The sequence below is a fragment of the Punica granatum genome, chromosome 5 (assembly GCF_007655135.1).
Source record: "Punica granatum isolate Tunisia-2019 chromosome 5, ASM765513v2, whole genome shotgun sequence".
Lineage (NCBI taxonomy): Eukaryota > Viridiplantae > Streptophyta > Magnoliopsida > Myrtales > Lythraceae > Punica > Punica granatum.
Window position 1 is genome coordinate 27,825,427 of NC_045131.1, and position 13,864 is coordinate 27,839,290.

Sequence of the window (13,864 nt, forward strand, 5' to 3'; positions counted from 1 at the left end):
CCCAAGCTTGATGCCCATGTCAAGCTTCTTCCCAGCGTCGATCAAACTGGAGAATGAGGAAGTATGGGCCAATAGGTACAAGTAGTAGGCCCCTGTGAGAGTGGAGTGGAATAACTGGATCTGCTGTGCTTCACTGATCGGGGGAACATGCATCGCCGCTCTAGCCCGCCACTTCACTGCGTAGGCCTCGAAGCTCTGGTCATTGGCCATCTCCATTGTACTGAGCTCCAACAGGGTCGGGGGCGTCTCTGCACAGTACTTGTACTGGTCGATGAATTTACCCAATAGGTCCGCCCATGTAGGGATATCCGCGGCTTTCAGTGACATGTACCAGTCAAGAGCCGCTCCCGCCAAACTGTCCTGGAACGTGTGGATGACGAACTCTTCGTAGTCCTAGTACTGCAACATCTTTCCCCTGTAGTGACGGAGATGGTGACGAGGGTCGGTCGTGCCATGGTACCTTTGGAATTCAGGCACCTTAATCTTCGGGGGTAGCCGCATACCCGGGAAAAGACTCCAATCGCCATCGCCGGCATCGAGGCGGGAGCCACCTGATTGTAGGGCTTTGATGTTCTCTTCCATCTTCTTCAATCTCTGCTCCTGCTCGACCTCCGTCTCTAGGAGACAATTTGTTAGTGGAGCTGCGAAGGCCGCCTGAGTTGGCGTGTTTGGTTCAGAGACAGGGATATTTACGGGAGGTGGTGCTGGGTAGGAGAAGTTGATATGGGGTTGTGGAGCTTGGAATGTGAGAGGCTCGGATGTATAAACGGGAGCGTGGAGGTTTGGTACCGGGAAGACCATCGGCGGAAGAGCTGCGTAAACAGGAGCCGGAACCGATATGGACATCGGCGGCGGTACAAGAGTGGTCGGGTCCGACGGTGGAAGAGGAATGGCCGCCGAGAGAGTCACTGATGGCGGAGGGACATTGGCCGGGTGACCCGTCGGTGCGTGTATTGCAGGTGCTTCAACACCTTCCGGAGCATGGGTCGGCGGGACCCAAGGGTTTGGGTCGACCGTTAGCCCGTATCTCGGAGGCGGAGTAGAGTTTGAGGAGGTGCGGTTTGGGCCCTTGAGCAGGGCCATGAGCTCGGCCATGTCGGCGGCCATCTGAATGACCGTGCCCTTCAGTGTGGAAATGTCGCCTTCCAGTGCGACGATGCGGGCCGCACCCTCTATAGAGGTGGACGGTGCTTGGGCTTCCAGTGTTGGGACTGGTGGCGAGATTCCTCCCAGGTGTGCCAAGGGTGCGCCCGCAGGGGTTAGTGGTGGCAGTGCTTGAGTCGTGGACGGTTGATAATAAACCGGCGTCGGTGGAGTGTTCTCCTCGGAGCTGGCAGGCTGACTGTCCTGTGCCATCTTCAATTGCAGACGAGTGGGATAACGATGTGGCGCCAGTTATGGTTACCTGCGTCCCATAAGTTTGTAAGTTGCAACGCGAGAGAGGTTTGCTAATTATATAAATGTATAGAGCAATAAATAGAGAGATGCGGTGTATGAGATGCATGAATTTTGAAAGCTAATGCCGTCATTCGCATTGATCCACGGGGTTCGAAAATACAATGTAATTTTGAAAAACAAGCCCTGAATCGATCTTCCACCGCGCTCGGGGCGCGAGCGACCACCTCCGTGGAAAGCACTGGTTCCAGGGGAGGGCCTGGTGAAGATGTCTATCCTAAGGTGCATGTGAAGGCTTCCACAAGCCCTCTTCCTAGACCTCTCCAGGGAGGTGTTCGCTCAAGCGAGCTTCTGATCGTGTCTCTGTAGCTTGGTGCGGGTCGAGAGAGCTCCCTCCAGAAGTCACGGTTAGTTGGTGAGTTCCTCATCTTTCTCAACAACTTAACGGCGAAGGTGATCGATTCTGCTGTTGGCGAAAATACCATGATTGTTGTGCCTGGAGTGAGGGATGTCCTGGCAAGTGTGTCGATCTTGGTTTGCGGAGACTCGGTGGAATCCTCGTGTGCTGACAGACTTTGTCAAGACGCGAATCAAGAGACCTAGTGCGGCATCCCTTACCAAGATGAAAGGAAGATCGACTTAAGACTCATCAATGCGAATGACATCCTAATTTTAAAAATTTACATGATGCATTTTTGCGAAAATGTAAATGCCCATGGCTTAATTGAATTACAAGGTGTATGTACATGTCTCTCGAAATTGGAAAATACTCAAATGGCGCGCAGGCCGACTCGATGGACTATTGTCGGAGTCGGGTTGAAGGCTTGCATGGAGGCATAGCAAGATGCATGGTTCGGCGCTACAGGGACCGTGCTATCTATGGATGGGGACTCCCGACTCAAGGGTGTGAATTTCTTGAAATCGAGCGAAGATCTTTGGGGGCCGGTTCTGTGGCATAGCCGACTCGATCCGTTCCCTTACTCGGAACCTCTGACTAACCTAGCTTCCTATTTTGGTGCCCGTGGGATTTCGGACAAGGCACCTAAAGCTAGCATGATATGCAATGCTTGCATGAAATAAATGTGCGTAAATAGATAAGCGGTAAACGACGAAAAGCAGTAAATAAACAAGCAAGCAAGCAAACGGGATTGAGCCCGAACCCTCTAGATGTCCCCAGTGGAGTCGCCAAGCTGTGCGCACCCGAATTTCGTCTCGTCGGGGCACGCGTGTGCGCGCCTATGCAACGCGGCTTGGGAGTGTCCACCTTCCTGGGGACGCGCGACGGACGCACGTGAGAAGGAGTCGCCACTACCTGTTTACGACCCGAAGGTCGAGGGCCGGTGAGTTGCCCAGGTCTAGGGGTACGGGGTACACCTAATTGTTTAAGGCATATGGTCTGCGAAACTCGAAGTTCCGAATTCGGGGGTTCTGTTACATGCGAGCCTATATCTCGCATGCCCTATCGGCACTCTAGCTTGTCTAGGCTTGCCATTTTTAATTTAATTACCACTTCATTAAGTTCCGCTCATCTTACGTGTTTTGACACCGTAAATTCGAAAAAAAAAAACACTTCGACCATCCACTCTCCGACCGGGATTCTTACATGAATGAATGTACAATGTAAACCCTTACTTTGTTCTCTCAAGTAAATAAAATACAAATTACAACAATTGAATCCCGGTCGGTTCGCTTTCGGTTATTATTCCACTCGTAGCTCACCGTATGGTTTGAGTAACCGAAACCGAAATTAAATCAACGCGGGCTCAGAGAGCCGAGGGTCGGGTCCAACCGAACCAACGGATGGCGAAAGAATCATGTGACTCTCTTGATAGCCGTAGGATCGGTCGAGCTCCCGGGTCATGTCCGGCCGCGACTTACTTACTCAATCCGAGTCTTCTTCCACATAGACACTACTAAGAGCGAAGCAGTAAGTCGAAACAGGACCCGATTCCGCACTCGGGTTGCGCGAGCTAGGTGTGTGGGGGCGTTGGCCCCGCGATTGACAAAGAGGGTATTGGACCCTGTGTATATCGTATCCTAAGGATTCAGGCTCGACTTGCAATAAATAAACAGAAAATATAGAGTTGTGTATTTTAATGTCGTGTTTACGTGATTAGCCGATTCGTGCGAGATTTCGATCAAAAGCGTATCTAATTATTCACATGTGCATATGAACAAGTAAAATCAGTCACGGCAAAATTTAATTTTGTCAATTTTAAGTCTGAATAATTAATTAAACCAATTTTGATGTATTTAATCGATTTAATTCCCCTTAAAGCCGAATGAACATGAGATTGATTCGTGTGAATTCGTTCTCGCTTCAAACAACCGGTTTTAATGTCTAGTAATTTAAAAACGTTCCAATTCGTGCTTTCGTCGATTTAAATTAAAACACAATTATTTATTTATTTATTGTTCCATTTTTCCTATTTCCCCATTTTTAAATTTTTTTAACACGACAAGCACAAATTGTCACCGCAATTATCGATTTTATTCATAAATTGAGTCCTACGCATGCCACTAAGTCGGAATAATATACCTAGTCTCGGTTTCAGTCGGAAAGCAGTGCGGTTGGATCGGATTGGAGGCGGTCTGAACAGTGCTGACCGGCTGGACAGGGGCTGGGCCGGCGAGCTGGGCCGAACGGATGGGTGCCGGGCCGGGCGCGTGGGAATTGGGCCGCGGGGAGCGCTGGGCCGCAGGAAGCGCTGGGCTACGGAGGACTTTGGGCCTCAGACGGATTGGGCCGAACGGGCTGGACCCGTGCGTTCCGGGTCGAACACCAGGCTAGGCGGAATGGGTCGGGCAGACTGGGTCGGATCTCCTCTGCTGGACTGGGCTGGGCCGACTCGACTGGGCGGAACCTCTGAGCGCCGCGGCGACGGCGCGGGAAGGCGGGGGAGACGGCGGCAAGTACCGCCTGGGCTACGCCGTGCTCGGGATGGGCGTCACGGGAATTGGAAAAGTCGGGGTCGAGAGGATTTTTGAGTTTTCCGGCGCGATTTCTAGATTTTCCGGCAAGGGGTTTACGAGTTTAATCCCGGAAATTGGGCCAAGTTGAGAGGGGGAAATGGAGGGCTTTTGTGCGGGAGTGTGTCGCGAGTCGATTCCCGGGGAGAATCGAGTGTCGGGAGTTCGGGAGAGCGAGAGAGTCTCCTCCGAGAGTCGGGGGTCCCGAGTTTTTCTTCGCGGGATTAAGCCGGAGAGAAAGGGAAAGCCACAGGGGAGCGTGCAAGGGAAAAGAGCGGTGGCGTGTCGGGCGAGCGTGTCAGTGGTGGCAGGCCGTCGCGGTGGGTGGGCGACCGCGGTGTGTCGGAGATGACAAAGGGACTTCAGTGAAAGAAGGGGAGAAGAAGAGAGGGAGAAGAGAAGAGAAGGAAAGAATGGCAGGGCGGAAAGGAAGAGGAAGAAAAGAAGATGGGGTGAAGTGGAAAGAAATAAAGAGCAGGGGCGAAAACGAAAGGGTCAGAAAGTTCTGACCCGCGTCAGAAATTCTGATGCGATTTGACCGGTCAGACGCGATCTGACCGGTTTGATGCGATGTGACCGGTTTGACGCAATCTGACCGGTTTGACCTTGGAGAGAGAGAGAGATTTTTTTTTAAAATAAATGAAAATTCCATCCTTTGGCTAGGGTGGACCAAAATGGGGTGCTGACACCAACAATTGCAAAACTTACGGCAAGGAACTCGAACGGTAGATGAGTATACCACGGAGTTTTTTCCAACTTATAGTCCGGAATGAAGTACATGAGACTGAAGACCAGTTGGTGGCGAGGTATATTGGAGGGTTGCGGGTGCAGATTCAAGACACCGTCAATATGTTTGACCCACCTAGTGTCTCGGCAGCACATCAAAGGGCTCTACAAGTTGAAAAGCAGTCTCGATGCAACAACAATTTCGGGAATTCCTCCAATATAGGGAGCAGTAGTGGTGCGAGTCGTTCTAGAGGTGGTGGTGGTAGTAGTAGAGTGAATAGCCTTGAAGGGGGAGCCAACAAAAATATTGTCAATACAAGCCAGTCAAATAGACTAACAGGTAGTGGGATGAGGTGCTTTGTATGTGGCGACGTTGGACACAAATAGTCTGAGTGCAAGAAGATCGCTAGCAAAAAGACATTCTTCGTTGACACTGAGGAAGGTGAAGAAGAGGATTTGGAGGAAGCCGAAGATCTTGTATTTGATAGTGAGGAGGTCATCGACGAGGAAGTAGTGACTGGAGACACAAGAACGACACTGGTTGTTAGGCGTTCGTGCTTGACGCCTAAGGTTACTGACGACAATTGTCTGAGGCACAATATTTTTCAATCCACGTGCACTGACCTCGGAAAGGTGTGTCATTTTTTATTGATACTGGTAGCTGTGAGAATATTGTCTTTGTAGAGACAGTGCAGAAATTAGGCCTCAAGCCGGAGAAACATCATAAGTCTTATAAACTGGCATGGCTGAAAAAGGGGGGCGATGTTAATGTATCAGAACGTGCATTGGCTTCTTTCTCCATTGGCTTGAAATATAAAGATGATGTGTGGTGTGATGTGGTGGCGATGGATGCATGTCATTTACTGTTGGGGAGGCCTTGACAGTATGACCGCCGTGTAATTCATGACGAGCGGACTAACTCATACAGTTTTATGATTGAGAATGTGAAGATTGTGCTAGTGCCTAGCAGAGAGACGGAGAAACCAACATCCGTGGGTGGAGAAATGAAGCTCTTGTCATTGGCGAGGTTCGAAGAAGAGGTGGACGAATCACAGCTAGTTCATGTGCTAATTGGAAAAGAGGTGGCCACTGAAGTGTCAATCCCAACCCTAACCGCACCCATAGTGGCTGAGTTTATGGACATCTTTCCCAATGAGCTTCCTGAGGGTTTACCACCATTGCGTGATATTCAGCACCGAATTGACCTGGAGCCAGGAGCGGCACTGCCAAATAGACCCCATTACAAGATGAGTCCTGAGGAGCATGAGGAGTTGCGAAGGCAGGATGAGGAGTTGCTGGCCAAGGGACATATCCGTGAAAGCCTGAGTCCTTACGCAGTTCTGGCCTTGCTTACACCCAAGAAGGATGGCTCGTGGTGCATGTGTGTGGATAGTCGAGCCATTAATAAAATTATGGTACGATACAGATTTCCAATCCCACGATTGGATGATTTGCTTGATCAGGTCAGCAGTGCAACGATGTTTATGAAAGTGGATTTGAAGAATAGATACCATCAGATTCACATAAGGCCCAGCGACGAGTGGAAATTAACTTTCAAGAAACGCGAAGGGTTGTATGAGTGGATGGTGATGCCTTTTAGGCTATCTAAAGCACCTAGAACTTTTATGCGTGTGATGAACCAGGCCTTGCGACCATTCATCGACAAGTGTGTCGTTGTTTATTTCGATGATATTCTTATTCATAGTGCTAACAAAGCAGAGCATCTCCAGCATCTACGGGCAGTTCTGTGTGTGCTTCGCAGTGAGAAATTGTATGCTGCCCTAAAGAAGTATGTATTTATGGCATCGAAAGTCTTATTCCTTGGATATATGGTCTCCGACGATGGATTGAAAGTAGATGAGTCCAAGATCAAAGTGGTGAAGCAATGGCCGCAACCGAAGACAATGACTGAAGTTCGCAGTTTCCATCAACTTGCTTCCTTCTATAGGCGTTTCATCCCTCACTTTAGCACAATTACGGCACCAATACTAGATTGCATGAAGGGTGGAAAGTTTGCGTGGACAGAGGAAGCGGAGAAAGTATTCCAGCTTATCAAGATGCGTCTTACGACTGTCCCAATATTAGTCTTGCCTGATTTTGCCCAACAAAATCAACAAGCAGTTTTAACCCAAAACAACAAGCATGTCGCATATTTTAGTGAGAAGCTGTCCAGGGCTAAGTTAAAGTACAACACCTATAATGTGGAGTTCTATGCAGTGGTACAAGCAATCTAGCATTGGCGACATTATTTATTTCATTGAGAGTTCGTACTTTATACTGACCACGAGGCGTTAAAACACCTTCACCGCCAAGATAAGGTGTCCTCACGGCATGCCTCATGGGTTGCTTATTTACAGCGTTTTACTTTCGTGGTGAAGCACAAGTCGGGATTGACAAATCGAGTAGCTGACGCATTGAACCGCAGGAGCAATTTCTTGGTCAGCCTGCGTATAGAGGTACCTGGTTTTGATTGCCTTCGTGATTTGCTTAAGACTGGTCCTTATTTCTATAATGTTTTGGGGAAAGTTCGTGCTTGAGAGAAATCAGAATTTTTGCTGCATGATGGGTTTCTGTTCAAGGGCAACCAATTTTGTATCCCAGATTGCAGTCTCCGTTTGAAAATTATAAAGGAGTTGCATGGAGAATGCCATGTTAGGCGAGATCAGACGTTACTGTTAGTGCAGGACTCGTATTTTTGGCCGACCATATAAAGGTGTTAGATCTGCAACGTGTCCAAGGGGACGGCTACCAATGCTGGGTTGTATATGCCATTACCAGTTCCAGCGCAACCTTGGGAGGATGTTAGCATGGATTTTGTGCTGGGTTTACTGCGAACACAGCGTGGTAATGATTCCATCTATGTTGTTGTTAATCGATTTTCTAAGATGGTGCATTTTGTTCATTGCAAGAAGACAACAGATGCTATTCAGGTGGCTTAGCTGTACTTTCGCGAAGTGTATCGTCTTCATGGATTACCGAAGTCCATTGTCTCTAATCGGGATACCCGATTCCTTAGCCACTTTTGGTAAAGTTTATGGAAGATGGTGGATACACAGCTACAATTCAGCATTGCTTATCATCCCCAAATCGATGGGCAAACTGAGGTCGTAAATCGGTCCCTGGGTAACTTGCTGCGAAGACTGGGGGGGGAGCATGTGAAGAGTTGGGACCTCAAGTTGTGCCAAGTGGAGTTCGCCTATAATCACGCTGTCAATCGTAGCACGGGTTTTAGTCCTTTTCAGGTTGTGAATGCTGCCGTTCCCAAGGATCCTTTGGATTTAATTCCTTTGCCTAACCAATCTAAAGTTCATGGTAAGGTAGCAGATTTTGTGAATGGATTGCGAGAGATCTATCAAGTTGTGTATGATCATTTGACAGCAACTAACGCCAAGTATAAGCAAGCTGCGGATAAGAAGCGTCGTTCTGTGGAATTTGAAGTGGGTGATTTTGTGTGGGCTATTCTTACTAAGGATCGATATCCTGTTGGGGAGTACAACAAGCTTTCAGCAAGGAAGATTAGGCCAGTGGAAGTCATAGAGAAGATCAATTCGAACGCCTATCAGCTTAAGCTTCCTAATCACATACGTACTGCTGATGTGTTTAATGTGAAGCAGCTAATTCCTTACACAAGTGATAGCTCGGACGATGACGATTCGATGGTGAATTCTCTCCACCCATGGGAGAATGATATGGTAGAAGAAGCGGCAAGTCGATACCTGGAGAAAAACAGGTTCTAACGACCCTATTTCGAGGGAAATGACCTTAGGAGCACAACTCACCGCCTTTGGTCGTGAAATGACGAGATTTAAGGCGAATTTCATCGTTTAGGGCCTTAAACGGGCATTTTATGTTATTTGGCCCTTTTTGCAATTTTAGGAAAAATTTATGTTTTTCGTGCAATTTAGGCGTTTTAACTCTATTTAAGCTTTGTACAACCCTAGGGTTGAAGACAGTTATTTTCGAATTATCAATAAAGTTTTGGAGCTACCGTATTCTTTCGCCCAATCTCGGATTTGATTCGAGTTTGATGCATATTCCCTGGGATTCGTAAAATCAACAGGTGATAGAAGATTATCTTCTAGTATTCGTGCGTGAATCAACAGATTGCAATTAATTACGTTGTGTCAGTACATGATACTTATACTGTCGTTAAACCCGTTGTCCCAATCCTTTAGCAGTAGGCCATCTCTCTTTCCTCCTTATGGACTCTGGTTGAGAGGGCATTTGCCAGTTGGCCGTAGAACTGGGTGGCGATTCGAGATGGACGGGATAGACTGGCAGTCCCAAAGACAAAGCAGATAGGCGATAATGGCGGAACTTATTGTTAACTATAGTTTAGGAAAGGACTCTATTAAAAAAGTGAACGTGTGTGAAGGGAATAGATGAATAGGCAGTACTACAAAGGAAAATAGAAAGAAAATATTGGAAACATTTTATACTTTTTATATGGAGCAATAGATATTCCAAGCGAGACCATTTTATTGATGAAAAGATGTATTTAGAAGAGGCGACTAGTGGTAATATACATGAAAAGTACTCGCGGATACATTTTAAGGGATCACAAATGAAGAAACACTTAAAGGGACAATTATGCATGCTTCTGAAAATTTGAGAAAATAAATATAGAGAAACACAATAATAAGCTCTACACTATTATATATGTAATAGAATTGAGCAACTGATATGGCTAAGTAGGGTGAGTTGATTGTACGAACAATCGTTTAATTTTGTTCAACTGTCTCTCTATACTTGTGCTTGTGGATCTCTTGAACTGAGAACATTCCTCCATAAGTTGTGACTTGAATCGAGTTAAGGGTACGTTTGGTTCGCTAGAATTAAATTGATACATAATAGAATAAACATGGATTAAAATAAACAGGAAATAGAATATAAATTATGATCAAATAAAAAGGGAATATAAATTCTGATCAAATAAAAAGGGAATATATCATAAACAAATAAAAAGACTTATATACCCCTCAAATGTTAAAATAATATATTAAATTGGAATTTTTTTTTTAAAAAGACGATCACTGTTCATCTTCTTGCCCACACATCCCATGGCTACAGGGAGCTGGCTCTGGTTCTAGAGCTAAGCTCCCGAGCCATCTAGGGCTCGCGAGCTCCACGGTGGGTTTGCGTTGGACTTGCAAACCTAGCCCAGGGATCACGAGCCCACGATCTCAACGAATCCAAGCTCGAGAGCTTGGGTTCGTAGAGAGAGAGAGTTTCTCTCTCTACGAAGCCTAGGCCTCCCGAGCTTGGGTTCGTCGAGACCTCTGGCTTGTGCGGTTCAGTGGTGGGTTCGTGGTCGAGGTTCGTGCGGAGGTTCGTGGTCGAGATTCGTGCGGTGGCTCGTGCGGAGGTTCGTTGAGGACGGGAGATGGTGCGGCGACGATGGAGCGGCGGTGGAGCCGCAACGACAAAAGGACGGGCGGCGGAGTGGCAATGACGGAGGACAGGCGACGGTGGCTGCGAAGGGTATTTTCGGCTTTTCACATCTATTCTTGATGGAGAATAGTTATGACCTATGGAAATGGGACGAATGGGCATTCCGAATCAATTTTTGATGATAGGGCAGATCCGGAATGGCTATTCTAGATCTAAGTGTTCCCAAACAAGGGAATATGTAATACATAGGGAACGAAGTATCATTTCCCTTGAACCAAACATGCCCTAAGTAGATTCCAATTAACGATCAGAACTAACCCGAGGTTTTATCCTGAATGAAAACTCCGATTGAGTTCAAGCTTTGTACATGGTATTGCACAAATCTTATATATTTGGAAGTGAGAAAATAAAATAAAATTATAGGCTGATTTACAGGAGTAAAAGATGTATGTTAGATACAATGGCCAACTTAAATTAAATAAAAGAAAATTTAGAAAATACTCTTAATTGATATGATTCTAAAATAAAATCAGATTTAATTAAATTTCTATAGTAAACTTGCTATATATATATATATATATAGTTGCCATGAAATATGATACTCTAATTACTTGGATTATGAGCTAACCGCATTCCTGTATATTTCGATAAAAATTGTATTATTTCCTCTCATTTGACCTCGTGATTTCACCGTCTCTTATGTCCCAATTTAGCTCGTCGACATAGTTGGACCGAAGTTTTTAGGTTCTGTCACTGATTCCAAGTATACACATTTAATTGGTCAGACCTCGATCACAATCTTATCGTAAATGCATGCGTGCGCTACGAGAGACGACCGAGAAACCAATAAGGACACTGTACGAGAACTACATACCAGATGGAAATTGATGAGACGTTTGCCTAAATGATTCATCGGAATGCCCCTCAAATTAGGAGTCTAACAATTGATATTGAATCGAGACCCCACCTGAAGTTATAATCCAACAAGAATCGATAGGCCCCATGTCTGGATTTCAGTAGCTTGCCCTATGTGTTTTGAGAACTTTTGTGGCGTTTTCTTCGTTAATATCAGAAGTTGTTAACATTCCAACATCATGCTAAAATGCCCGAACCTTGAATTGGAAGTACTCGTAGGCTCGACCTCGACCTAGCTAGGTGTTGAAACTATTGGCACGAGGATGAGCGATTGCTTGACTGTTTATTTGTCACATTTCATATGCCGAGTTTTAATCAATTTTGAGAAAGAGACTTGTATATGGAGTTTCACACTCTTAAAATAGTCGAGTGCTTTGGAATGTTGCTTCTGGAAGAGAGCTAACCCGGTCACTCGGCTTTAGACACATTATTTTGGAGGTGGACTCCGAGGTCGTAAAGGAGATATATGATTTTGGAGACTAGCTGAACGCTCCCTTTAATTTGCAAGCTCCCGTCGACCATTAAGGAGTTCCTTGTTCGTAATTGAAAGGTGAAATTCATCATACTCATAAAAATGGTAACATGTGCGCTGATTGGTTGACTAGATAAACTCTTTTCTTTCTTTCTTTTTTTTCGATAGAGTAACGGGACGAGGGCCCTAAAGAAAATTAAAAGTTATTGTTTCCTTTAGTCTCCATGTTTTCATTGTTATTCGTGACGGCCTAAGTCATTTATTATTAGGAGATATTGTCGAGGTTTTCACCCACAACCACAACTCTGTACTGCTATATTTTATTTTAATGGCTTCGGCCCCTAGTCCACCGAAAAAACACGGGTGAGTAGCTTGCCTGCAATCCTCATGACAAGTCCAACTCAAACCCGCCCGACATGACCCACAAAACCAATAAATCGGCCGAACTTACTGTAACACAGATGGGTCTTACTGAACCATTGATTGGTTCGCTTGGGCTCAAACTTTGTCCTTCCCGACCCATGCTGGCGTCGGCTCCCAGTGAGCTAAGCTAGTCGGGTTTGGTATGAAATGGTCGGTTCAGGTCATATTAGCTTTAGTTTATCGTTATCGTTCTGTTAAATGAGGTTTAGGCCCATATGCTGGATATACAATTTTATCGGGAGTGATCGAAAAATCATAATAAATTCATGGGTGTAATCGAATGAAAACGAGTCGAATATTGGCACAGGCTAAGCTCGGTTACACTAAAAAAAGATTAGGCTCTAGCTTGAGCATGTTTTGACCGATGCATATGATTCATAAAATTTATATAATTTTAAAATACAACTAGAGAACTCAGAAAAACGCAGGAAAAAATTGAGTTACGGTTTAACAGGAAGCAAAACATGATATCTATTTAGTTTTATTTATTAAAAAAAATTTAATGAACATAATTTCTATGAAGAGAAACCTCTTTTCCCGTAGTTAATGAAGAGAAATTTTTTTGCTTATATAAATTAGAAATTGTAAATGTATGGCATTAATTAGCAAGGAATTAATGATGTCCGTAAATGGTAATTGTAAGCCCAGATTATTTCATTTTTTTTCAGTAACCAAACATTTAGAGCATCCAAATGGCAGTTCTATCAAGGAAGCTTGCTTGAAATATTTAGTATCAATCTTTGCATTGAATGAAATTGGTATAAGTTTAAATATTTATACGACATGCTCATACTAGTACCATTTATAATCCAAAAAATAGATTATACTGTCAAAATAGTCCCCAAAATTTGAACCGACTACCAATTCGGTTCATATATAAAGAATAGAACCCTTCTAATTTGCTAGAATTGAACCCTACCAAACGTCCGTAGGTCTAGAAGAGGATCAAACATAAAGTAGAGATTAAATTTGAGAAAATACAAGAAAAAATTGGAAATAGAACTGATAACAGATGAGCTTAAGGACGCTTCTCCTCTGGGCCTGGTCCATACATACCCTTCTAATTTAGGCCCAAACTATTAGATATACAACCTCTCCTGTTACCCGGCCCAGGTCCAACTGCGTCTGGATCCCCTTCCCAATTACAATTTATCAAATTGATCGGGAATGAGAAGTGACAGCCATTCGATCGTGATTGTCTCATCAATCAGATCCGATAGATAATAAATATATATCGAGACAAAGACCCTTAAATAAAAATAAAAATTCGTCAACCGATGCTTTTCCATTGTCGTCCTTATGTTTTTCCGATGTGACATTTTGTAAGAATATCACTTGATGTAATTACACTCAATTTAAAAGTTTACGTTTATAGAAGAAAACCTCACAGTATATCATATTTACCAAAATATAGTTACGACAGGCTCGTGTCCAGTACTGTGTCTTTGTGAGAACGGTTTCGCATTCGAAATTCGATCCACTACATAAACGGGACTTCGTATTCATAAGTTTCGGCACACGAGAATGGAACGAAGAAAGGGAAGCTCAGCTAGAAAAGGCAAGTGCCAACTC

The 13,864-nt window shown here is 45.0% G+C and overlaps 1 protein-coding gene across 1 annotated transcript; it reads right to left on the bottom strand.

Moving 5' to 3' along the window:
• Window positions 1-393: 393 nt before the first annotated feature.
• Window positions 394-1,356, bottom strand: LOC116209123 (extensin-like). The gene has a single exon (XM_031542680.1). The coding sequence runs from the start codon at window positions 1,354-1,356 to the stop codon at window positions 394-396; it is 963 nt and encodes a 320-aa protein (XP_031398540.1).
• Between the last annotated feature and the right edge of the window lie 12,508 nt (window positions 1,357-13,864).

What these genes read in the sequence shown, in the direction of transcription:
- LOC116209123 (XM_031542680.1), bottom strand. Translation starts at nt 1,356, where the DNA reads ATGGCACAGGACAGTCAGCCTGCCAGCTCCGAGGAGAACACTCCACCG.